Source organism: Urocampus carinirostris, chromosome 9, assembly GCF_059441175.1.
Source record: "Urocampus carinirostris isolate Australia breed hairy pipefish chromosome 9, RoL_Ucar_1.0, whole genome shotgun sequence".
In the NCBI taxonomy this organism is placed as follows: domain Eukaryota; kingdom Metazoa; phylum Chordata; class Actinopteri; order Syngnathiformes; family Syngnathidae; genus Urocampus; species Urocampus carinirostris.
Genome location: NC_142357.1, coordinates 34,588,779 through 34,614,219, shown reverse-complemented (window position 1 = coordinate 34,614,219; position 25,441 = coordinate 34,588,779). Strand labels below are relative to the sequence as shown.

Below are 25,441 nucleotides of genomic sequence, written 5' to 3'. Positions count from 1 at the left end.
TCACTTCAGTGAGCATCTACTGCCACCAAGTGCTCCATTTCAGTAAAACAGCTGTTAGAGAACAACAAGCTGGACAGTTAATAATTGAGCTGCGGTCTATATGATACTGGTAAAAAAAGCAAGGCGGCTAAAGTGCATTGCAAAACAGAGTATATTATTAACTATTGAATGACACATAAACTAGGCATTGTTACCTCATTGATTATTTCAGGACTGTGACCCCAGATATTTATCAGTCACAGAACTGCTGTTCCACCTCAAGTTTTTTTGACAAACTCTTGGATTTATTTAGTTTTATTCTATGGAATATTATGTTTTTGTGCACAATGTTTCTATCTATCCAAAAATTCAATACGTCAATCGAGGAGGAAATTAAAAATGTGCTTTTTAAAAAGCTGATGCTTCGATTAATCAAAGAAATAATCGACCAATTCATCGATCATCAAAATTATAGTTAGTTGTGGTCCTGCAGTACTCATTACAGAGAAAAGTAATTGCTTTCTAGGAATGTGTTTCTCTGTAACTCGTTAGTCCAAACACTGCTTAAAACCCATGCCTGGGCGATAACAATGATTATCGTCATAATTTTTACCACAATAAATAATAAAAACGTTCAATAAAAAATGATTATTTAAACTGTAATTACCACCCGGCCACCGGCGAAAATAAGGGCGCTAATGCAATGAAAATGCAAGTTCCTGACCAACATTCAGGAGACAAAGAAGTTGAGGAGGGCCAGCCAATCATTTTGCAGGAATAGCTGCTCACACAGTGGAAGCGAACGGACTACTAGACAGTCAAAAAGAGCGATAAAGAGACGAAGGACACCCAGGAGACCCACTCGAAGTGTACTGAGTCGTAGACAGAAGAGAGTTGTTTGGAGGTATTTTGGCTTTTGATTTAGAATAAAGGTTTTAAAAAAACGGTAAGATGCACTGCAAACTTTGCCGACAACATGTGCTAACCAAGACGGGCAACATGACAAACTTGTTCCACTATTTAAAACGGTATTGCCCGCTAGGATACACCGAACATAAAACAATTCAGTCCCAAATGAGTGCTAGCGGATGTTAAATAAGCACCGGGCCTGTGTGCAACAAACGGCTAGCAAGGCGCTACATGCGTATACCTGCAACCAGCTCCCCCTATGAGAAGGTTGTTTAATCAATGTCCCTCATATTTGTGAAATATGTAATTTCTCACGATGTGTCTTTGTTCTGACCTTAAATATTGGTTAAAGCAGCATCTGATTTTTTTTCAACACTCAAGTTTTTAAATTAGACATCCAGTCCAGAGCCTTTGCTCTGAGAATGCTGGTCTACTAGTGATCCCAAGAGCCAAGAAGAGGTCAGCAGATTCGAGAGCGTTCTCCATTCGGGCCCCAGTGCTATGGAATGCTCTTCCCCCTGAGATTCGATCTGCAACCTCAGTGGAAATGTTTAAATCTAAGCTTAAAACACACTTCTATTCTATAGCATATGAATAACCTTTATTTTATGTTGACATTTAAGGGGATGGTGTCATAATAGTCTGTAGTTTACAGTAGTCTTTGATCTGTGCAGCCCTTTGAGACTCTTTGTAATTAAGGGCTATACAAATAAACATGACTTGACTTAAAATGTCAAAGGAAAAAAAAGACATGATAATTATCGCGATAACTATTTGATCCTGACCGATAAGAAATATTTAAATCATAACAGTTTGTGTCATATCGACCAAGCATGACGATAAATAGCAGAAGGGTCTAAGTATTATTTTGTGACACAATGCTACCCCATGTAAGTGCACCTTGGCAAAACTACAGCCAGAAGTGAGTGCCATCAACCCCAGCCACTAATGGCACCAACCATGTAAATCTTTACATACTATAGTACACATTCCCTCATGGGTGGTCCTCAAAACCGAGTCACAAACCTGATCAAGCATGGCAAATCAAAGGCGATATCAAAAAGCTAAGGAGGCAAACAAAGAATTTGAGGGGAGCCGTCAACCGTAAAACATGGGGATACACAGAATTTCACAGCCGTGTGAACGGTTAAAGCAGATGCGGCGGGATGTGATAGCGGATGCATACAGAGAGGCGAGCTGTAAAAATATGCTATAAACTTTATGAAGCTTAATGCGGCCCTGCAGCACCCTCCTGCTGGGCTTCGTGTCGACCGGCACGCCCAGTGCGGAACTGAACTGTGGGGGAGAGATGTACTACCCAGAGCATAGCCGCTCCTCACAGCCTCCGCCCGTGATGTGTCGAAAACGCATCAAATTCATATCCGGGCTGTGCCGGGAATCAAAGTCCTCCTATCTGCCCTTCTTCAAAGGCCAACAAACACTCTACCCCTCGCAATGGTTGATGACAAGACGTATAGTCATACTCACGGACACACGCAGCGGTGCGCAAACACACACTGACACGAGCATAAACAAAACCTAAAGCACTGACGCGTATTTCAATCCAATATCGGTGTGCTGTGACCACTTCAGCTCTTTATGCTCCTCTCATCATCTAGATAGGCAGTTCAACTGATGGAAGAGGAGCACTTGTCTCCACAGTATGTTTTACACAATGGGATGGGTGAGGTGAAAGGACAGAAACGAAAAAAGAGACCCCAAAAAGACGATATTAGTGCTAAGTTTCTAATGCAGGGTTGGAAAAACCACAGCCCGCAGGTGAGTGCGGCAGGCTTTTTCATTTGCTTTATTCCGATTTTAAAATCTTCGTTCTTTTTGGAAATTTCAGTTCGTTTAGCGATTTGCATACTCAGCAGCCGATCAGAAAACCGCATCGAATAACTTCGTGCTTCCAGACTTTTCCAGGCATTATAAGGTCGCGCATTTGCATAGCATTTTCCAAAGTAGACGCACAGAGAAAACAAGTGGTTAGGAATCAAGCCAAAAGCTCAGCCCCAGAAGAAAGATTCAAAAGAAGCTAACAAAATGTATGACGAGACAAAACGTAAACGTAAATTAAAAGCATCGTGGAAAGAGTTCACGCGGCTTGTAGCAGACGACGCAACGCTAACAGATGAGTAAACACAGGTACATACTGATGGCAGATGGAAAACAGCGATGTCATATACATGCAATGACTATTTTAAGTAGATTTATACTAAACTTAAGTGTTGTTCTGTTATATATTCTGATTATAAATCCTTAATACTTTGCAACAATGTTTTTTTTTTGCGTTTAGTCGTCTCATTGTGTTTTAAGTTGTGAAAAATGGGGCAGGCAACTTTATGGCTGGTAACCTTTTGTTACAAGTTTCAGACACTGCATAATGATTGACATGTTAGGCCCGACTTGGGCCAAAATTCGGGTCGGCTTGGGGGTTAAGATATTACCTTTGCCCAAACCATACAGTTCTCATTATCGATAAATATGACCATGTCCACATTCTTTGAATTTGATCCCGGCATGGTTTTTGGGAAAAGTATGCCAAATTGACCAAAATATCTCAGCTCGCATACTGAAAGAACAAGCTATTTGCCAACGGGAATGGAGAAAGATGGTTGTGATTAAGTTTTGGTCAACTTGGGGCATAACCAGCGCCTGGCTCCTTCCTAACTCTGATCAAATGCCTGTATACGAGCCAAGTAAGCTTATGAAGGGAAGACATGCGGCAAGTTGAAAACCTTTTTTTTTTCGGGATTTCAGGCAAGCTATTAAACAGGTCGATCAGATTTGATGCTGCATGCGTCCTTGGTTCTTTCAAAGAGCTTCAATGAAAAATTAATCAATTGTGTGGCTCTGCACAGTCTGTGCCTGTGCGCCACATAAATTCTATTTAAAATCAAGATCAAGGAAACTTGTTTTGGAAGAGTATAAAATGTTTTCTCTGCTTAAAAGCATACTTCAGCTAATTTCATATTTGAAAAAAAATTGAAAGCAACAGGCCAGAGTGTTGGTGAAAAGTTGGTGATAAAATGTGGAAAAGGTTTGTTTACAACGTAACGCAGAATGGGTTTTGAAATGAATCATTTCAGGGCAGAATTCAACTCTGCAAAATAAAGAAGTCCAAATTACCTCATCGTGTTACTGCCCCATAAAAAGACAGGTGAAGTTATGTGTGTCTTCTAAATTAAATAATAATTCGTAAAGTGGTTGCCAATAATTGGAGATAGCCATTAGAAATAGAAAAAAAATATATATACATATACAGATGCTCCCCTAGTTACAAACACCCGAGTTACGAACAACGGTACATGCGTGTTGAGAGTTGTTACTCTCTCGCTGACTTTAAAAAGAAAAAAAAATATATATATATATATATATATATGTTGAAAGACGGTGAGTCGTTTTGGCAACAAGAGACCTAGTCCTCAAAAAAAAACGGAGGTCACCTCAACGCAACACGAATTGTACTAAACTATCGCAATGTGAATTCATACAATTCCTTTCTGTCTCCGTCTATTATCCAACTGTCATTGTCCTTCTGCCTCTCTCTCTCTTTCTTAAAGTGTCGCTCTAGATTCTTAAAGATGTACTGCTGTTGTGGTTTATGGCCCGATTTTTAACCCGTCAAAATCACAGACGGACAGAAAATTTTCCAGTCAACTTCTTAGAAGAAATTTGTCAATGTTGGAAAATTGTCAGTTAGTGTAACCATAGTGGCTTTATATGAAGCGCCATCGTCCCCTACTGGTGGCAGTGAAGAGGACAGCTCTACTTAGAAAACCAGCTCTTTTAGTTCGGATCACTCAGAATATCCGGCTCTTTCGGCTCCCAAACGAATCGACAAAATTGTTGTTTTTTTAGTGATATATTATCAAAAATAAATAAACTAAATGTATTCGTAAAATAGTAAGAGTAAATAGTAATTTCATATATATTTTGTAGGGGATCCCTGCAAAACACATGAAATATATATATATATATATATATATATATATATATATTTTTATTTTTTTTGTGTGTTTGTATATGCTTTTTACACACTGGACGGATTTAAAGTTATAAACCAACACAAAATCCCTTAAAATTCAAAACAATACAATATAAATTAAAAATATTAACTTTTCAGTGCTATAAATAAATGATTAAAAGCAAATCAATGAACTAATTACAATTAAAATCTAACAAATTCAGACACAAAATATGAATTAAAATGGGTAAAAATAAAAGCAAAAGTCTATAAGATTGAAAAGATCGAATGTACTCTGCTTCGGAGCAATCAATGTCATGAAAACCAGTCTGCTTTTTAGACATACAGTACTTTCTTTTTTAGTCTTCTGTATTGAACTCAATTAGTACCCAAACTTCTAGAGCCCTTGTTTGTAAACAAGTTTGACGTAGCCAAGGTGCGCACTGTTGAAGCAGAATGGCAGAATTTCTGTCAGTTTATAGCAGCCCAATTACACAAGATCGTAGGTCATAGATAGGGACAGCTTAAAAGGGCACACAGTATGTTCTAGCATATATATAGTATATATATTACATTTTGTTAAAAAATATAGGCTCTGATTCTATCATAAATCACCACTCCTCCCAAGTCCTATCAAATGAAAAGTGAAATATCGAGTTTGTTTCCGGCGTGGTACTTCAAATCAGGTTAATCTTTTAGGCCTGGGTGGAGATTTATCACACAAGGGCCTAGGTTAGGTGAAGATTTTTTTTTTTTAAACCCGATCTTTCATCAGTGGGACTAATTCAATTCGATGTGGTTCACAAAGCAGAGATTGTTAATGTTTGCTGTCATTCATACTCATCTGGTAGAAAACCTTTCACTACTGTATATGTGCATTTGTTTTTGAAAATCTGCAGTAAAAGAATATAAACCTATCTTGGTACAGATTTTCTGAGGTCTAAAACTGCTTTTCTTACACCCCAAACAATATTTTATAGAAGAGAATAATACAATGCGGGATCTATCGTTTGACCCCTAAGTCATTCGAATAACATATTTTTGAACGTGTCGTTTCCTAGCAGTTGGGTTTCGCGGCGTCCCACCAAACAGACAAAACTCCATTTGTTATCCTTTCTGTGAATTGTGTAGCACTCATCTCATCTCAGCAGCGTGCCATCCGAGCCTGTCGATGGGAGTGCGCAGAGGGGGGAGTCTGCTTCCACAGTAACACCATAGGAGTTTCTGATGGACTGTTACAAGCTGGCCCTTGACTTGTGACGTAAATCAGAGCAATCTTTACAGGGAATAATGCTATAAAAGCATCAAAACTGTCAGCGGGTAGCTGCGATGCAGCGCGGAAGCTAAGGAATCCGGTTTGAACACCTGCGGATGTGTTAAAGGATGAGCAGGTTCCGTAGTTCCTGTGCATTCTGCTCAGCTGTCGCTCAATCGTGAGGTGGAAGCGGCGTTCGAGTCTTAGAAATGTTGCACATTTGCACGCTGGTCAAACTGGATTAGATCCAATTTACACCTTTCTCTATTGCGAGCTCATTCTCTAGCGGGAGAGCAGAGAATGTCAGAGAAATTTCATGCCTGAGACAGAGGAGTTACAGTCCCACGTTCGCTGCAGACAATCCTAGACGGCTCCCTCCCTGCAGCATAAGTGAGAGTGCTCTATCCCAATGACACACACTGACAGCGTGAAAATGGGAATCTGCCAGCAAAGCAGGGAGTTAACTGTGACCAGCCCACCAGCTAACCAGGCTAAACACGCTCAGCTTCTGTCTGCTCTTGTGGGCTGATTAAACAATGCCAACTCACAGTTTTAACAAGTGCAGTGCTTTAAAGCTTGAGCATTTGTTACCTGTGCTATTTCTAAATGTCTTAACTGTGATAGTGACATTTTATCTACTTGGATCCAGAGAGCCTGTAGGATAAAATTGCATTTTTCCTTTAAGCTTTAGTAAAGGCGGGGTGCGTGGTTTAAAGTGTCCTTAAAATGTTTAAAATTAAATATTTTCTTGATTAAGTATGTGTTCAAAGTGCCTTTATATATTTATTCCACCAAGCCTATTTAATTTTATCTTAGTTTTAGCATCATTGTTCCATCCACGCTGAAGGGGAAGGAGGCAGGGTGTTGTGGGGACAGACTGATATCGCTGGTGTTGGTCGTGGTTGTTTTAAGTTCCAGGATGAAAATGGTGAAAGTAAGAAAATGACGGTTTCAAATACAGTCAAAATGCAAAAAGATGGAAAAGGAAGAGTTTTTTCAAACCCATCTAAGAATTTCACATACCTGCAGGTGCAACAAAAGGAGGCGCAATGATAAGTTCAGCAAGAAGATGGCAGCAGTAATTAAAACATTTTGAAGTTACAAAACACCACTTTTAAGCTTCCATGCCTCGCAAGCGTCAGGTCAGGCTTGTATCGTATCGTATGCTTTATTACACTGGAGAAAAATCTTTCCAGATAACTTCAACACATGTTTGACAACACAATAATTAACTTAGATGCTTGGGATACAGCGTCCCAGCTTTATGACAATTTCACTTTAAGGTGTTTTTTGGCCGCTCTTTACGGCATTTACCCCAACATAGAACATCAACAAGAAATTATTTAGCAATCCCGAAAATTAAAAGATTTCAATCTTTGTGTTTGTTGGTATGCCTGTATGCGATTTGTCAACATCTTACACAAAGCTGGTCTGCTATTGGTTTGCGCCACAGCAACGTAAATGAAATACCTTCCACAGTGCTTTCTGTCTTTTCATTCTGTTTTCTTTGAAAATACTTTGCAAATAACACAGCACAATTCAATACTGTATTCTTTTGTAATGTATTCAATCTCAATTGGTCCCAATGCTTGCAGTGATACGAAAGGGAGAAGCAAAAACATGATAACAATGAAAAGGAAACTTGTGATTTTTAAGAAATATAAAGAAGGCGCAAAAATGGCTCCCGACTAAAGCAAGGAAATATTTGAATTTAAGGTCTTGAAAATTCTTACAAGTGAAGGTTTTTTGTTTCATTTCTCTTCCTCCTCTGCATCCGCTCGCTACCTTACTTGACCAGCTCAAGAAATGTTAATACAAATTCATTTTTCTGTTATGATAAATGTATTTAATCATATGCAGACATATTCTGTATAAGTAGTACTAGCTATATGCAATTTGGTAATGATAGGTTTTTTTATCTGGGGTACCAGAGGTTCAAAACTAATTACGACAGGTTTCTATCCCCCGCTATATGTCAGTTTTACTTTGCAATCCCCACCTCTATCTATCTGTCTACCCTGATCATATCATTTGAGAGGGGTGACCGACAGCAAGCCAAAAACACACAAAAACAAAGAAAATTTTAAAAAAGGGAAAAAGTAGCAAAAAAACACACACAAAAATTTTGGACCATGGCCAACCCAAAGCCCAAACACCCAAACAAGTTAAGCACCTCGACACCCAAGTCGGCCATGCTTTCGTCCCTCCAGATAAAACGTGACACAAGAAAACAACCATGTCACTCATGTCAGGGTGACACAAGTCAAGTCATGTTTATTTGTATAGCCCTTAATCACAAAGAGTCTCAAAGGGCTGCACAGACCACAGATTATTGCAAACCACAGACTAGTATTACACCATCCCCTGATCTAAAACCTACATGAGGGCAAGGAAAAAACAACAGACTGTTCTGTTCAACAGCAGGCCCCGACAGCTTCACTGGTTTACCCCTGCCGTATCATACAGGTGCCCTGCCCATCCCTTAGAACGCGTCTAAACATCCCACTATCCTTTTACAACACCTCTCCACTCATACCTTTCATCAACAAATGCTCTAGCTTCCACTAAATTTAGACCTCTTTCCTCCAGTGGACTCATAACACCAGCCATCCACGTCAATTGCGGCCTTCCTCTTGGTCTCCTTCCAATACCCACCCCAGAACAGATTAATGTCGTATCCCGGGGTTTTATAGTACATCCAAGAAATGATGTCTCATTCGGCCTTCTTCAAAGCACCTTGAATTTCCAACATGCAGTCAGGATCCTGGCTGGGCCGATTATGTCATATTCCTTTTACTGAGCACAATGCGGCCATTTTCGAAGAATGGAGAGAAACTTCACCCACATCAATACGAGCAACGTTAAGACCCCGCTCTTCACCCACGCAATAAACAAACACAAAAGAACAGTCGGACAAAGGATGGAGAAATTGCAATCGATAAAAAAAAAAAAATATCCATGTGAAGTGGCTCTAAAGGAGCGATTGGTCTGAGAGCATTGGCAAAGCAAAGGCTGCGGACCGCAAGCTCCTTTACCTTGTCTACAGTCTGGCATTAAATGCTCAAACCACCTAAAAAGGCCAATGAAATGTCAAAAGAAAGCAGCCGTGGACATGTTATTGATGTTTTGGTTTCTGAAAGCACTCGAATGAAAACGCTCGAGATAAAAATCTCTATTCCAAAATAGCAGGGAAAAGTGTTTCACATCAGTTCAATAATTAAAGATTTGGGTGAACAAACAAATCTAGAGAATGTACAAGAATGTTACCGAGGTTCATACACTGTTTCCATGGCCAAATTCAACACTTTTCAAGGACTTTCAAAGCCAATTTTGCAATTTCTCAAGGACCATGAACAGACGAAATTGTATGTGAATCATGTTTTTTTGCAGAGCAGAAAATATATCTACAATCTACACATGCCATTTTTAATCTTGCATATGCGTTTATCAAGACATATGTATTTTAGATCTTGAATAAAGGTGGAAATATTTGCTTTTGAAATAAATCCATCTGGATATCGGTGTTGGGTATAAATGACTGTAATATGTAGCTTACATTTTCAGTTGCAGGAAGTTCTTCCCATTGCAATTTACCACTGGGAAACGCTACCTTAGTTTTTACATCGCCCTAATAAATGTCCCTATTTTGTAAGTAATCCTTGCATTAATACACATTTCGTAGGGCCCTGTTAGGAGTAGCATGCATATGTCCTCTTCGGCGCGATCCATAGGTGGGGATAAGACACTTCATATGACCCCGCCATACAAACTAATGCCAGCTGCAGTTAATCACAGGGGGAAAAGGAATCCAAGGGAAGATACAAGCCACAATCAGACTTGTTGAGACATGTGGCAACAAATTCAAGCACTTCACTGAAACATGACATGAGAATTCAAGCATTTTCAAGGATTTCAAGCACGCATACAAACTCCGAGTACTGTGTTTATGTAGCCACAGAAAAAGCAAGAGTCTGAATAAAGGGGTCACCAAACTTTTTTGAAGCTGAGAGCTACTTTTTTTGTTACCGATTAGAGTGAAGGGACTACTAGTTTGATATAAGTTATGTTATTACTAAGTTCCAATATTTTATTACAAGGTTGCAATTAGAAGTAGGGTCGAAGTAAGCTCAGTCAACCCTAAAAAAATTGCAAGTGTAGAGGCTCTTAAATATACATTAGAAATGATAGTCTCATTTTAAAAATAATTTTGGAAGAAACGATCATGTATCAAAAGATGAATTATCATGCCAGTTAGAAATCTAATTTCCCAATGAAATCCCAATGACTCAACAATGATGAGCTGTATAACAAAACCGGCCTACCCAGGGGATTTTAGGGGGCTACCTGAGGACCTCAAACACCCAAGTTGGTGACCCCTGTTCTAAATTCTAAGGATTGCCAATTGTGATTTAGTTTACTCTCAAAATTAAAGCAGAAAATGCTTAAACATAATTTACTGTGCAAAAACACATACTTTTTCTTAAAGATGAGTATGTTCTACTTGAGAGTACTTGATATAAATGGTGCATTCAGACAGAATATTCTAAAGCACAGGTGTCAAACAGGCACCCTGCGGGCCGAATCAGGTCCGTCAAGGGTTTTATTCCGGCCCGTGAGACAACATCCAGAGAAGCACAAGAGAAAAATCAGCTGTAGTTGGAATTATGCCCACTTGATGCTGACTAAACCAGGCGCCACTCGCAGGTCAACTGGAGCTACTTTACTCTCTATCTCCCTCCCTCACTACATCCACATCTCTCGCTATATACATCATATACCTGTATATGTATATATGAATCTCTCTCTTTCTCTATAGATCTCGCTCTCTTTCTCTATAGATCTCTCTCTTTACATATCTCTCTCCTCTCAGTCTCTCATTTTCTCTTCCTTTATCGTTCACTCTCTCTTCTCTCTCACTCTTTTTCTCTCTGGCTCTTGCTTTCCTTTTCTCTCTCTTCTTACTTCTCCCATTCTTATCATTTCTCCCCGTCTTTTTCTCACTCGGTTTCACTCTCTTGCTTGCTGTCTCTCTTTTACTCTCTCTCTCTCTCTCTCTCTCTCTCTCGCTCTCTCCTCTCTCTTGTTCTCGTCTTCCTATCTTTTGTTCTCTCACCCAGCTTATCCCCCTCTTCCTCTCGGTGTTCTATCTAATTTTCTCTGTTCTCTTTTTCTATCAAGATTCTTCCCATCTTTCCTTCTCTCTCACTTACTCTCTCTCTCTCTACTTAATCTACTAGCCCAGCCCCAGTGAGAGTTTTTTTTCTACCATCTGGCCTTTGAGCTAAAATGAGTTTGACACCCCTGTTCTAAAGCATACATTGAATACAGTATCCAAATAGAAATAATGGACTACTTACCGCAACTTTGCTCCCAGTTATCTGCATGCAGCAATCAGCGGAGAAGGTTAATGTGCAAAAAAAAACAAACAGCAGTCATAAGTAGGCCAGACATTTACACATTGAGGCATGAGTGTTAACTTGTCTGATATTACAAAAAAATGTCTATATAGCATAATACACATGACGTCTCGTTTGCCATTAGAAGCACATCCGGAAGAAAATGTCTGTTTAGCTGCTATACATTTCCAGATGTTTCAGGTGTTAATAAAAGAGGCAGGTGAAAAGAAAATACATCATGCAAAACGTTCCAGCATTGCATTTCTATTGCTGATATAGACCTTAGAATTAATGCATAATGGTAACAACTGTGGAAATTACAATGACTGTTTTACTGTTTGGTTTTGGTATGCTCTTTTTGATATATATATGCAAAGATTGGGTGTTACTTCTTTCGGATTGGTGAGTTTATTTCTGTTTTGTAAAAGACAACTCATTGACGTGCATGTCAAGACCAGAACGGAGACAGGACCCACTTGCGTTGCGTTTTATTGGAAGAAAGAGAAAGGGTTGCACCCACGATCCGGTGATTGCTGGACGCGGAAAGCAGGTCGGTCTGATACTCGGATTGTGCTCCGAACGCGGAAGGGGATCTTCCGTGGCGAGCGATGGCGGTGTCGGGGACGGAAAAGCGGGTCAGTAGCCGGGACAGGAGAGCAAAAACGTGGTCGGGTCGGAAGCGAGTTGTAAGCCAGAATACGAGAGAAGACGTGGTCGGTGACAAAAAGAGGTCGAAAGCCAGGACGGGAGAGTAGTCGTGGTCAGGAAAAAACGGGTCTAAGCCGGGGAACAGACGGGAGCAAAAAACGGGACAGGTGGGAGTCAGGGTCAAAAAAGGCTTGCCTAGTGTTAAATGAGGTTCGCAGACAGACTAACAAAAGGGGACAGACAGGACTGGGTATAAGTACTGGTCGGGAGCCAATCCGCGGCAGTTGGCGCCAAAGGAGCGGGCACAGTTGAGTCAGATCAGTAATCATGACAGGGCAACATCGTGTTCATTTCATCTGAAGCGACATATTTATATTGCGCTTTTATAAGCCTCCCTTGTAGCATCTTTTCGCCTTTTTCTTATTTTTTGTCTCTCTCTGAATCTCATTTCTTTGTTTTCTAGCGAGACGTTTCTTTCCCCTCACAAGAGTACATTTTACGGGAGCCGTCACCTAGCGCGTATGTGTGTCTGAGGCATTACACACGAGCTATGTTTTGTGCAGACTCAACTAATGTATGTAAATCTAGAAAGAATTTCCACAGTTGATGCCATACAAAACTTTTAAAGGAAGCTCTGGTCATAGACACAGTCATGAAATTGCACACTTAACAGTGAGGGAGGATCTTAAAGGCTTTTAGTCCAACATGTATGTGTTTGGAGCAAATATATTATTCTGGTTAGCAAAGTGTTGTTTTTATGTCCATAACGAAAAATAATGGTAATGTTTCCGCAGTAGACCCCAGAAATACAGCCTCAGCGCCTTTTGATTTTTGCGCTTTATGGTATTAAATACGATGTTCTTTTGGCCGCTTTTAGGTTTAACGTGGCCAAAACCGCAACTGTGTTGTTTGTGCGGAGGGCAATGCAAGGTATGTCTCTGATATTGGTCAAAATCCTATAAATTTCTCCTATTAACTGAACTACCTCCCACAACGCCTTTATCTGTCTTAATTTAGCTCAGAATCTTCTGTGCTTTGTAAAGATTTTGCAAGTAGGTGATACAAAGCAGTATTATTTGTACTTTATTTGCTATGAGTCTCAAGACTTTTAATGATGCTAGAGGGAGAGGAACAAAACACGATAACCATGGAAAAGAAGGTTGTGATAATCGAAAAAGTTTCATAGCCCATTAGCAAAGGGGACTCTGTTGAAAAATAAGGAGGCGATTATAAAAAGATTTTTTTTAAAGGGTACGACCATATTCGCAAGTGGGAGTCTAAAAATAATTCTTATTTCTAATTCGCCGTCTCCATCTCCCCCCCCCCCTCTGCATCCACCCTCCACTCAACTTGACCACCTCATCACAGCGAAATAATATTACATTTTACCTTCAAATATAGATTTATCTGTCATGTTATTTATTCAGAAGCACGTGTATTACATATAAGTATGGCTTACTGTGAAGTATTTTGTCAACTTAATAAGTCACAATTTCCTGCTAAACATTGGGAGATTTTGGAGGCATGTGATCCAAGAATGAAAAAAAAAATTTGGGGTGAGAAATAATTGGAATGATCGTGTATGAAGGAACGTGCGAATGAATGCAAATGGAACACAAATGTTGGACAATTCTCTTAAGACCCTCCCCGTCATGCACCTCAATGCAGCAGAGTTTAAAATCAAACATGAAATTAATCACGGGACAAACACCATCTCAAAGAAAGGAGTTAAAAGAGTTTCAGGAAACCGAAGAGCTTAAAAAGGGGTTGGTGAGCATTACAAAGGCAGCAGATAATGAAAGCAGGTGAAGGACAAGGTGTTCATGCAAAGCTGATGGTCAAGGACGTCCGTAAGACGCGCTGCTGCGAAGCGCAGCCGGGTTCTTTTTCGGCTGAAACGCGGCTCCTATTCAAATGGGTCAATGTGCAAATTTCGCCCGTGGGGGATAAAAACAATTCCTTTAGGTCGGTGGGTGTTATTTGCGAGAATCCTGCAGAGAAGTGGGAAGCGTTTCTCAATCTTGTCTGGTGATAGAAAGGGGGCTATTCATGAGAGGGAGGAGAACGGAATAAATACTGCCTCGACTTTGAAAGACGTTTCGACTTGGGAGAGCAAAATAAACTATTCCACTCAGCCTGGATCACTCTTTGGACCATATTTATAGACGGTGTCTCACTTCTATACTGAACATATAGTTATATCCAGAAAACTTGGGGAAAAAAATGCATTTTTCCCAGTACCCAGACCTCGGTGCATTTGAACTCTGAAGCTAAATCGATGCCGGGGCAATAAAGTGTAAATGTGGCATTAGAAATTATACGTCTCTTCGCTTACTGGAGTTAAAAAAAGAGGCAGACTCTAGGTGGATTTTGGAAACCATGAACAACTGAGAAGAAATGCAAAGCTAGAAAAGCCCAAAGCCAAGTTGCAACGAGGCAAATAACACCAAGCGCCAACAGAAAACCAACACAGCAAAATTCCTGCATTAATCAATTGGCTTCCTTTTATAGAGAAATGTTCGCCCTAAAATGCAAAACACATTTCACCAACCGTCATTGGTTGTTAACATTACCGCCAAAATATATATATATATATATATATATATATATATATATATATATATATATATATATTACGAGATGATCAGCGGTTTATGAAAGTGTAGTGTTTTTAAGGATAATCATTTCATTTTTTGCAGATGACAGGGTGTACTTACATTATTCAATACAGAGGCGCAACAGTTTTTGTTCTTTCAATCATTTATTTACCTTTTTCGGTTGGAAATTCCCAAAATCCTCAATTTCAGCAATCCAACAGTATTTTTTCCTAATTATCTTAATATTAAAAATGTTGTAGACTAAGCGTTAGTTTGAGATAGATGATCACTAACTCTGTGCCGTCTCCCATCCCCCTTGTTTGTTTTTTTTTATTATTGATATATGTGTGTATATGTATATATGTGTGTGTTTGTATGTGCATGTATGTTTAGATAAATATGTATGCATACACTATCCATACTGTTATATTTATTATTATTTCTACTTAAGTCCCCCCCCTTTAGTTTTTGGGGATATGAATGTGAATAATAAGCCCAAATCTAATTTGTAATCACCAGTCCTTGATGACATAGGAATAGGTATTTGATTTTTTATTTTCATCATCACTCTATATTACTCGCTGTAGCCTGGTGTACATTGTTTTTGCTGAACTCTTTCCCATACTGCTCCATTACGAAACAGTAAACAGAGGGAATGTGAGTAAAAATAGTGTGATGGTGAGATGCATTTTCCTTTGTCATCTATAATCGTAGTGGCCGCGAGGTTAGCATTCGGCGCTCTTACCGCCGCAATTCGTGTTTGAATCCCAGCAATATTTGTTGACTCGATTACAAGTATATACTACCGTAATACCTAAGGCTACCGCACACCCTAACTTTAAGGTTTTTTTTGGGGGGGGGAAATTGCGTGTAAACGTGAAGAAATACGGTATGAGCATAAAATAAGCCTTTTTTGTATATATAGTTCCGTCCGGTACCAAACAATCCAAGGTACCAGTCTGCAGCCCGGTGGTTGTCAACCACTGTTGTAGTGTATTTCATAGAAAAATTACAATTGTAACGAAACAAAGCTTACTAAGCCACAGATTTTACGATATTGGGTTAGCTTAAGAACGTAACCCCCATCAAAAACGAGAGATTACTACTTATCTGCACCGCTTATCCTCAGTAGGGTCGCGGGGGTGCTGGAGCCCATCCCAGCTATGTTCGGGCAGTGGGCAGGGGACACCCTGAACTGGTTGCCAGCCAATTGCAGGGCACACAGGGACAGACAACTCACTCGCTCAATCACACCTACAGACAATTTGGACCGGCCAATCAACCTGACACGCATGTTTTTGGAATGTGGGACACCGGAGCAACCGGAGGAAATCCACATAAGCACGGGGTGAACATGCAAACTCCACACAGGAGGTTCGATCTTATGACCTCAGAACTGTGCCGCACACGTGCTAACCACTGCGCCACCGTGCTGCCCGCACTACAGAATCCACAAGATCAAATAACTACAATATCCAGTAAACCGTAAATAACTGTTCCAAACTGATATCGTAAACTAATTTTTCCCAGACTGAAGTTCCGATTAAAGAGAATCCAGTCCCCGATTGATATCCGGAGTGGTACCCCCCCTTGTGGCACTCTACGATACGTCACCGGCGACATTCAAGCAAGTCGGCTTCTTCACGTCTTAATGAAGGAAATAGCAGGGTGCTGAAAGACGAGCCGTTTTGTTCTCTCGTCTTTTGACGACACGCATTATATTCGTCGTTTGAATAAAATACCATTGCTCACGAGGCATAATGGGCCCGGTGAGGAATTCAATCATCTCGGAAAAAAATCATCATTATCAATAATGCCGTTTAATTACCATAACAATGAACAGGAAAATAAATGATGATGCTTCGCAGGTTCGCAAAGCTAGCAGAGGGAGAATAAAAATAATCACTCTTTCGCAGATGATTGTTGATGAGCCAACAAGATTGTTTCTTTTTTTATGTAACAGGTTATGCACTAATTATAGAAAAAGACGTTTATATATTCAAATCCTGATGAGTCGGCCTTGAAAAAATGTTGAATAATAAGATGCATTATGTAATATATCACGGGTGAAATTACATTCATTCAAACATTAGCTCTATGCAAAACAATGTCTAGAGGTTGATGGGATTTTTACACACAATGAGACACAATTTGATTAATCTCATAATATCTGCCGTTTTTTTTTTAAACAAAACAGAAAATGTTTAAGTGGGATAACCATTAACTGGAAAACAACAAAATAATGCATTTTAAAGGACACTCTAGGATGGATGGCGATTTTGCAATGTAGCAATGTCAATCCCAAACAGAGCATTTTGTTTCTAAACAATAAAAAAACTAAATAAAGAAACCTCAGATGCTTATCCCTCCAAACATTATCTTAATGCTGTTTTTCCCCGTTTGCATTTATTTTTCGTGGTTAGTGGGGAGGGAATTCTGTTTTGTTTCAGTTTGGATTTTCGTGGCATGGAAAAAATACATACATTATTAAGTTAGACCTTAAATAGTTCAGCTTTTTGGACTATACTATAACATAATTTGCATATGAAATACATATTTTTGTTGTCACGGTTGCCATGGCATCCAATGGGCCCCGCCCATGTGGCGCCAGCTGCGGCTCGTTGGCGGATTGGCTTTCCGTATATTTAAGCTCAGGGCTCTCACTCTTCCTGGGTCAGTCGGTCAGCGAACCTCTGCCCCGTTTTGACTCTGTCCTGTTTCCTGTTGGTATTTCCTGTCCGGTATTGTTCCCATATATTTTTGTCCTGTTTAATGTCGTTTTCCGTTTTAGTTCACGTCTAGTTTGTCATGTTTAATTTTGATACCCTGTTTGGATATCAATCCTGTTTGTCCCGTCCTGTCCGGTATCGACCCCATCTGTCCGATTTCTGCTCGGGTAATTGGTATCGATCTCGTCGTTTTTCCTGTCATTCCACGCCAGACTGCTGCCTAACGTGCATGACTCCCCATTTCCCGTAAAATAAAAGGCTTGTGTGAGAAACGTCACACATTTGGGTCCTGATCCAGTTCTTGACATTTCTATCAAATGTAATTAGGACAGAGAATTTTATAATATTTGTTAGTATGGAAACTGTGAATTAAACAAAAATTAATGGGTCAAGAACAACAAAATCAGGATGGAAATGCAATAATTATGGTTTTGTTTTATCATAGATACTTTTAAATGTTCCTGTTAGAACACAGATTATGATTATTTTCAGTGTTTTTCAACCAGTGTGCAGGGGTGCACTACTGTGCCGTGAGACCTTAGTGACTGGGACGCAGGAAAATGGCTAATTTTATTGTTGCAAAAAAAGCATGCAGATGTTCAGTATCTTTGCTTATTTCATGTGATGAGTTGAGTAATTGTGCTGACTACTTGTAATATGTATCTACATCAGTAGGTGGCAGTATTTTTATACTAAATATCTGCTCATTAAGTGGTACAGGGAAATTCTACTTTAACCATTGTGTGGATCTGTGTATGTGGCATTATGGATTACTGGGTGTGGACAAAGGAGATAATTGTATTTTCTTATTGTATATTGGATGTATTATACAGAACTCTGAGTTGCTGTTGCTTAAAAAGTGCTATACAAATACATTTTGATTGGTTGATTGATTGATATGTGTGTTCAGTAAAAACAAAAAACTGTGCCATTGGATATCATGAAAAAAACAAAATAAGAGGTGCCTTTGATTTGCAAAAAAAAAAAAAAAACTCTTGGTAATAAATAAGAAACCCAGTTAAGCAATGTTTTACTTTCAAGTTGAAAGAGTCACAAGATGCTTGTCTTTTCGACCCTAAAATTTTAATGCAGAACTGCTGTTGGACCCACAAACGTTATTTTCACCCTTTACCAAACGAAACACAAATGAGGCATAAGAGCACCAGAATCTAGCATGAAAACAGAGCGCCAGAGAATGACTGACCATCCACCTAGCATTGAGTGAGTCAGTGATTGAGTACGTGCCTACTACCAGTGGTTGTAGCGTGATAAGAAACAAAATGATTGGGAAGTGTATCGGTCGGATGAGGTTGAGGGAAAATCAGACAGCAATCAGAATGTTCAGAGGTGTGAAGCATGAAAACCGTAGCCACGAAAGAAGTGCAAGCAAGCCATTCTGCAAAAGCAAAAGGAATCGAGACTGAACTCATTCTGGAGATTCACAAGGAGACTCATCACCACACTTCAACACACCAACTACTCATTGAAAAAGCACTTGTCACTTTCTAAGGGGGGAAAAATGGTCTGACTTGACTTACAGATTTAGCGGTGGCAGAGATATATTGAACCACCATCTCCCGTTTGGTGCTTAAGTCCTTCCCGCGTAGAGGCGCCTTTCGCTCTTCGTTTAGATTCATGTCCTCCTAAACAGCAAGAGGAGAAGGCAGTGAGTGGCATTTTAAATTAAAAAAATGGACTACATACTGTATTAAAAGACTTTTCAAGAGCGCACCAGCAATAAAGGCAGATCATAACATTACCTAAAATATGTTAAAGTAAGGATGAGATCATATTTTGCCACCTATTTAGAAGAAGAAGAATTTACTTTTATTGTCATTCTTTGTAACAATGCACACAGAACGAAAGGTCGATACAACTGACACGTACAGTTAAACTGTAGCGAGCCGAAATTTCTGTCAGGAACCAGAACAGAATCAGGACCCAAACGCATGACCTTCTCACACAAGTCTTTTATTTTACAGGAAATGAGAAGTCATACATGTTGGGCAGTGGTCTGGCGTGGAAATACAGGAACCCAGTGACCAACGAGATCGATTCAAATTGCCCGAGTTGATATCGGACAGATGGGTCGATACCGGACGGGACAGACAGGATAGATAATGAATCAGGATATCGAATATAAACAGGACAAACTAGACGGGAACGAAAACTGGTTGCCAGCCAGTCGCAGGGCACACAGAGACAGATAACTCACTCGCTCACTCACACCTAGGGACAATTTGGATCGGCCAATTAACCTGACATGCATTTTTTGGGGAATATGGGAGGAAACCAGAGTGCCTGAGGGAAACTCACGCAAACACGGAGAGAACATGCAAACTCCACACAGGAAGATTACATCTCACGACCTCAGAACTGTGCCGCACACGCGGTAACCACTGCGCCCCCAGTATTATATCACGCTAGCATATTGTTACTAGCCAAGGTTAACCTCTTTTGAAACTTTTATGACAATCAAGGATTAAAATAACATCACCTTTACACTTACCTCTGATTGTCACATAATTTTGTTAAATGTGCTCAAATTTGCAGCATCGATGTCGCAACTGCTTTCATTTCAGCCCCCGACCCTTGAATCAGATCATGTCCTTCCACAGGTGAATACTTTCATTTCTTCGCTTTTGTTCCAGCCCCAAGGTAGCTCGAGGAGGGGAGATTAATTAGTCCTTGAACGAATGTTGCAAGGCTATATAAAACGTACAAACTCCGGCTTGAAAAAAAAGGACAAACTGATCAAATTGAATAAGCCTTGATCGACGGTGAGTGTGCAGTGCTGAGGCTACTATCTTTGTGCTACTTTTCATCCGGCATCACAAAAGACGTCTTTCATGTGAAAGGCATCTGCGGATGGAGCAAAGGCCGAGCGCAGGACTAATAGCTGCAGAATCGCATGGTGATTAGATTGGATGGGGATGTTTCGATGAAGCGCTCGCTCAAAAATGAATGTTTCAGTATAAGCAGGGAGAAAAACACACACATAGACACATGGAAGGTAGCTCAGATTTGTGGAGCATTGCTGCCCTCAACTGGTAACTTTAGGGAAAAAAATGGACGTTCTGCCTTGGATGACTTCACAAATACTGAGTTTAAATTTCTAGATATTTTTAGAATTCTCTCATGAATGAACAATAATTAAGAAATGAAATAGTTTTACAAATGCATACATAGTTCAAGTTTTTGTGTGTAAAAGAAATGCCTAAACACTGATTGTTTTCTTTTGTCAATTGTGGTCTACAGTTCATCCATCCATCCATTATCTGCCCCGCTTATCCTCAGTAGGGTCAGGGGGTGATGGAGCCCATCCCAGCTATCTTCGGGCAGTGGACAGGGGTCACCATGAACTGGTTGCCAGCCAGTCAAAAAGACAGACAACTCCCTCGCTCATCCACACCTAGGGACAATTTGGACCTGCCAATTAACCTGACACGCATGTTTTTGGAATGTGGGAGGAAACCGGAGTGCCTGGGAGAAACCCACGCAAGCACGGGGAGAACATGCAAACTCCACACCGGTTCGATTTTATGACCTCAGAACTGTGCTGCACACGCGCTAACCACCGTGCTGCCCAGTCTACAGTTCTTGAACATGATCATATTACAATACTGCAATGGCCAACGCTCGTTCAGTCCAATATTTTACTTTATTTTGACATAGTATACTCAAATTTCCAAACAAGATAGTTCCCCCACCCCAAACGGCACAGCCTGTCATTGCTGAGGTCCTGCTTATCTCTGAAGAGCGGAATGATGCTTTAAACCAGGGGTCTCCAACCTTTTTCTAGTTGTTACTATTTAGCAAAAAGGGCACCCATGTTTGTTATGCGTTCTGAAATACACGGTCCTTACATGTGCTTGATATCCTCAAATTGTCATGATTACCGACGTAAATCACCTGTGCCCGCTCGTTTGGCGCCAACTGCCTCTGACTGGCTCCCTCCTGTCCCTATTTAAAACCACTTATTTCTGTCCCCTTTTGTCAGTCCGTCTGCAAACCTCAGTTAACACTAGGCAAGCCTTTCTCGACCCTGACTCCCACCTGTTTTTTGCTCCCGTCTGTTCCCCGGCTTCAACCCGTTTTTGATCCTAACCACGTCCACTCTCCTCTCCTGGCTTACGGCTAGTTTCTGACCTGACCACGTTTTTGCTCTCCTGTCCCAGCTACTGACCCGTTTTTCCGTTCCAGACACCGCCATCGCTCGCCACGTAAGTCCCACTTCCGCGTTCAGAGCGACCTGCTTACCGCGCCCAGCGATCACAGCAACGTGGGTGCAACCCTTTCCTTTCTTCTGATAAAACTGAGAGAAACGTAACACAAGTGTCCTGTCTCCGTTCTGGTCCTGACACAAATATTGATACCATAAAATTTGGACTACAAACCGCAACTTTTTTCATATGCTTTCAACCCTGCGGCTAATGCAGCGATGCAAGAAATTATTTGTAATGGCCACCGGGGGCGCCCGATCATTTGAGGTGGGAATGTGGAATGTATGTGTTGAGGAAAACGCAAGTTGAATGTAACTTGGCGCTTTGTGCATGAATAAAATTAGCATGATCAGACCCTCATCATGGAAAAGGTGTCAATTGAAAGGGGAGGGCTAACTACCGTATTGAGAATAATTTTATGATTCTGCTCAGCTGTAAACGGAAATAATGTGCCGAAAGGAACAGACTAGAAGAAGCAACAAAGCAGACACACTTAGTCAGGTTTATATTTATCTGTTGGTAGTATCGTGGATTTGGAGTAAATATTTAACACAGTTGTATTCTATGGATTGTCCTTGATGCAACAAAGCCAATTTTGCGAATATTCAAAGAAGTTGAGGACAGCCAGGGGACATAATTGTCATGATTACTGATGTGATTCACCTGTGTCCGCTCATTTGGCTCCAACCGCGGGCGAGCTCTGATTGGCTCCCGTTCCCTATCTAAACCCGGTCCTGTCAGTCCCCTGTTGTCAGTCCGTCTGCGAACCTCAGTGTATACTAGGCAAGCCTTTTTCGACCCCAACTCCCGCTTGTCCCGTTTTCATTGGCCGGTCCAAATTGTCCCTAGGTTTGAATGAGCGAGTGAGTTGTCTGTCTCCGTGTGCCCTGCGAATGGCTGGCAACCAGTTCAGGAAGCCCAAAGTGGGCTTAACAATCTCAGAGACGAGCGTCCCGATGTCTGTGGTTCCTCAAAACAACGGCGAGCGTTTCTCAAAACAATGCCTGTTGTCCTCTGTCAGAGTCCTGTTTTCGACAGAACTAGACAAAATATTCTGCATTTGGAACGGCCTGGCCTGTCATTGAACTAAAGCCTACTCAGTGAAAATCTTCATTGCATTATGAGTCAATCGTATAAAATCCTTTATAGTCAAATGTATAAAATCCTTCACTATACATCAAAACATTTGATATATTTTCATCTTGTGCATGCTCCCTCTGTTCTGTGTATACACTGTATTGTTTTTGTCTGTGTCCCCTGCCCACTGCCCAACGATAGCTGGGATGGGCTCCCCCGTGACCCTATTGAGGATAAGCGGTGCAGATAATGGATGGATGGATGTTAGTTTCCTGCTTCCTACGTTTCGGTCCATGGAAAATCACAACACCAGTCTTACAAAGGGATTTTGTACGGACCAGAATGTCTCAATTCGAACTCTGTGTTTAATTATATCGGCAATTGCACTCCTTCTAAACAGCGATTCATTTATTTAATAGCTGTCATGAACATATACACCATCGCTGGGCCATGACTGTGCAGGTTTACGCGTGGACAATTTCCACTAGGTTGTTGTTAAAAAGTCCTGCTGCAGCATATGACTGCATTGGGATCCCCTCAGATCTTATTAACTGGGAGTGTTCATACTGAAAGTGCACAGAATGCCACATAAAATCTTCATCTGGCCTGAGACTCTTTTTTTTTTTTTTTTACGGGTGGGCTTCATCACGGGGAAACGAAAACATGCAACTTCTAACAAGCAGGAGACCCTTTTAAGAAGCAAAGTAATTGCTGCCGAACACTTCAGTAAAAAAGACATTGTCCTCCGAGAGGTTTTAAAGCTGACAGACGAGAGAAAATGTCCGAGTAATAATAATGTAAGAACGTCTAATGGGCCCCATCAGCACGTTGGCCTTTTAAGTGGCCGTGTGAAACAGCGTTTGATAGAAGTCACACCATCAGGGAGATGAGCTGTTTCCTTACCTACCCCTGTTTTTTATGATCCCGTTATGGACAATATAGGTTTCAACCGATGATGAAAAGAGTTTTAATATGTCAACGGTGGCAGGTTAGGTTTATTTTTGCCCAAAAAGGCATTCGACTAGTTTTTAGAGGGACTTCCAAAGGGGAATTCCATAGAATCCACCCCCTGGGATACAGCAACTTTTTGAATTTTTGATTCATTGAATGCATAAAATGTGTATTATTATTTTCTCTGTTAATCAAATACAAGGTAACAAAGAATTCCAAATCACAACTTTGATAAACAATTGAGAAAACAGAAGGAAATAGGGCTGAATGGGGGCGCCTCCCACTGGCGGCTGTTAGAAAAAAATGCACAAATTAGGCCAGGGGTAGGGAACCTATGGCCCGGGAGCCTCTATATGGCTCTTTTCATGAGTACGTATGGCTCCGAAATAAAATGTAACTATTGCACATCTCTCTGTGGCGTTCCAAAGTCAAGCGATTTCATCCCGATTTTGGTCCATATAAAGCCGAAGCAACTTAATGCAGAAGTTCGATAAGAAACCATTTAAACTGATAAATAAAAACGCTGGCAAACGACTTGGATTGGGTGAGCAGTACAGGTGGGCGGATCCCTGCACACAGCGCAAGGCACTTCCTTCTCTCTCTCTCTCTCTCGCTCGGTGCAGTATACACCCAAAGTGAATATGACGATATGCTTATCGTTTGCAGTAATTTGTGACATTTTTACAAAATAACTTTGCATGCACATTGTTTTGAAACTGTTATTAAGGACAAATTTCATGGAAAAAAATTGCCTCAACACTCTTAACTTAAGGTGGAAGACAAAATGTAAATGGCATATTTACATTGATTTGGGACACAGGATTTGGCATTATTATCATTTCATACATTTGATTAAATCATCAAATGACACACAGTGAAATCAAATGTGCTGAAGAATTAGCAGTTGTCTAGCGTGTTCGGCAGTTTTTTCAATTTTGTCTGAAAATATATGATGTGGCTCTCTCAATTTCTTTTTTTGCTTTCATGGCTCTTTGGGTCAAAAAGGTTCCTGACCCCTGAATTAGACGCATCATTGCATAAGCCGCAGGGTTGAAAGCTTCGGGAAAAAAGGCGCGGCTTATAGTCCAAATTTCACAGTATTTATAATGTTATGTATTCATATGCTTATATATTACACCTAACTTTTTTTTTTTTTTTTTTTTTTTTTTTGGGATCAAAGCGGCGCTGCCACGAGCGGCTGCCTTTTCCAGCAGCTGCCCTGTTGTTTTATTGTCTGCTCCTATCTTCGGTGTTTTTTCTTCCCGTTTTGACAACTACACTATGGATTACTTCTATCCTATGGACATGGGTTTTAACGCACAAGAAATGCGTTTATTCAAGGAATTTCTACTCCTTGCCCTGAAGATTTCTCGTGCCGGCGTGATGAAGGGGCCTATGGTGGAGGAAAAGCCGGAGCTAGCGAAGCGGCTAGCGGCGTTATAAGTCTTCGGTACCATCCGTAATCATGGTAAATGCGAACTCACGACCAAATAAGATCATCGAGTGCTGGTGGAAAACATCGAAGCGCACAGGGAGCGCAGTTGCTGTGTTTTGCGGAAACGTGGCTCACGTTTAGCATTCCGGACGCTAACGTGTAGCCACCCGGAGCTACCCGGAGCAATCCGGCTTCAACGCCGCTAAACAGAGACACAAAAACTGGGGAGAATCGGAGAGGAGGCGGACTTGCTAACACGAGGTGGTGTATCC

The 25,441-nt window shown here is 40.7% G+C and overlaps 1 protein-coding gene across 1 annotated transcript in view; it reads right to left on the bottom strand.

Moving 5' to 3' along the window:
- The window catches only part of diaph2 (diaphanous-related formin 2), a 364,287-nt gene that overhangs the window by 219,396 nt on the left and 119,450 nt on the right, over positions 1-25,441 (bottom strand). The window contains exons 6-7 of the mRNA XM_088343854.1: positions 19,022-19,126; positions 11,471-11,491 (exon numbers count right to left, since the gene is read on the bottom strand). Of these exons, the coding sequence (XP_088199980.1) occupies positions 11,471-11,491; positions 19,022-19,126 (126 nt within the window). The remainder of the gene's footprint in view (positions 1-11,470; positions 11,492-19,021; positions 19,127-25,441) is intronic.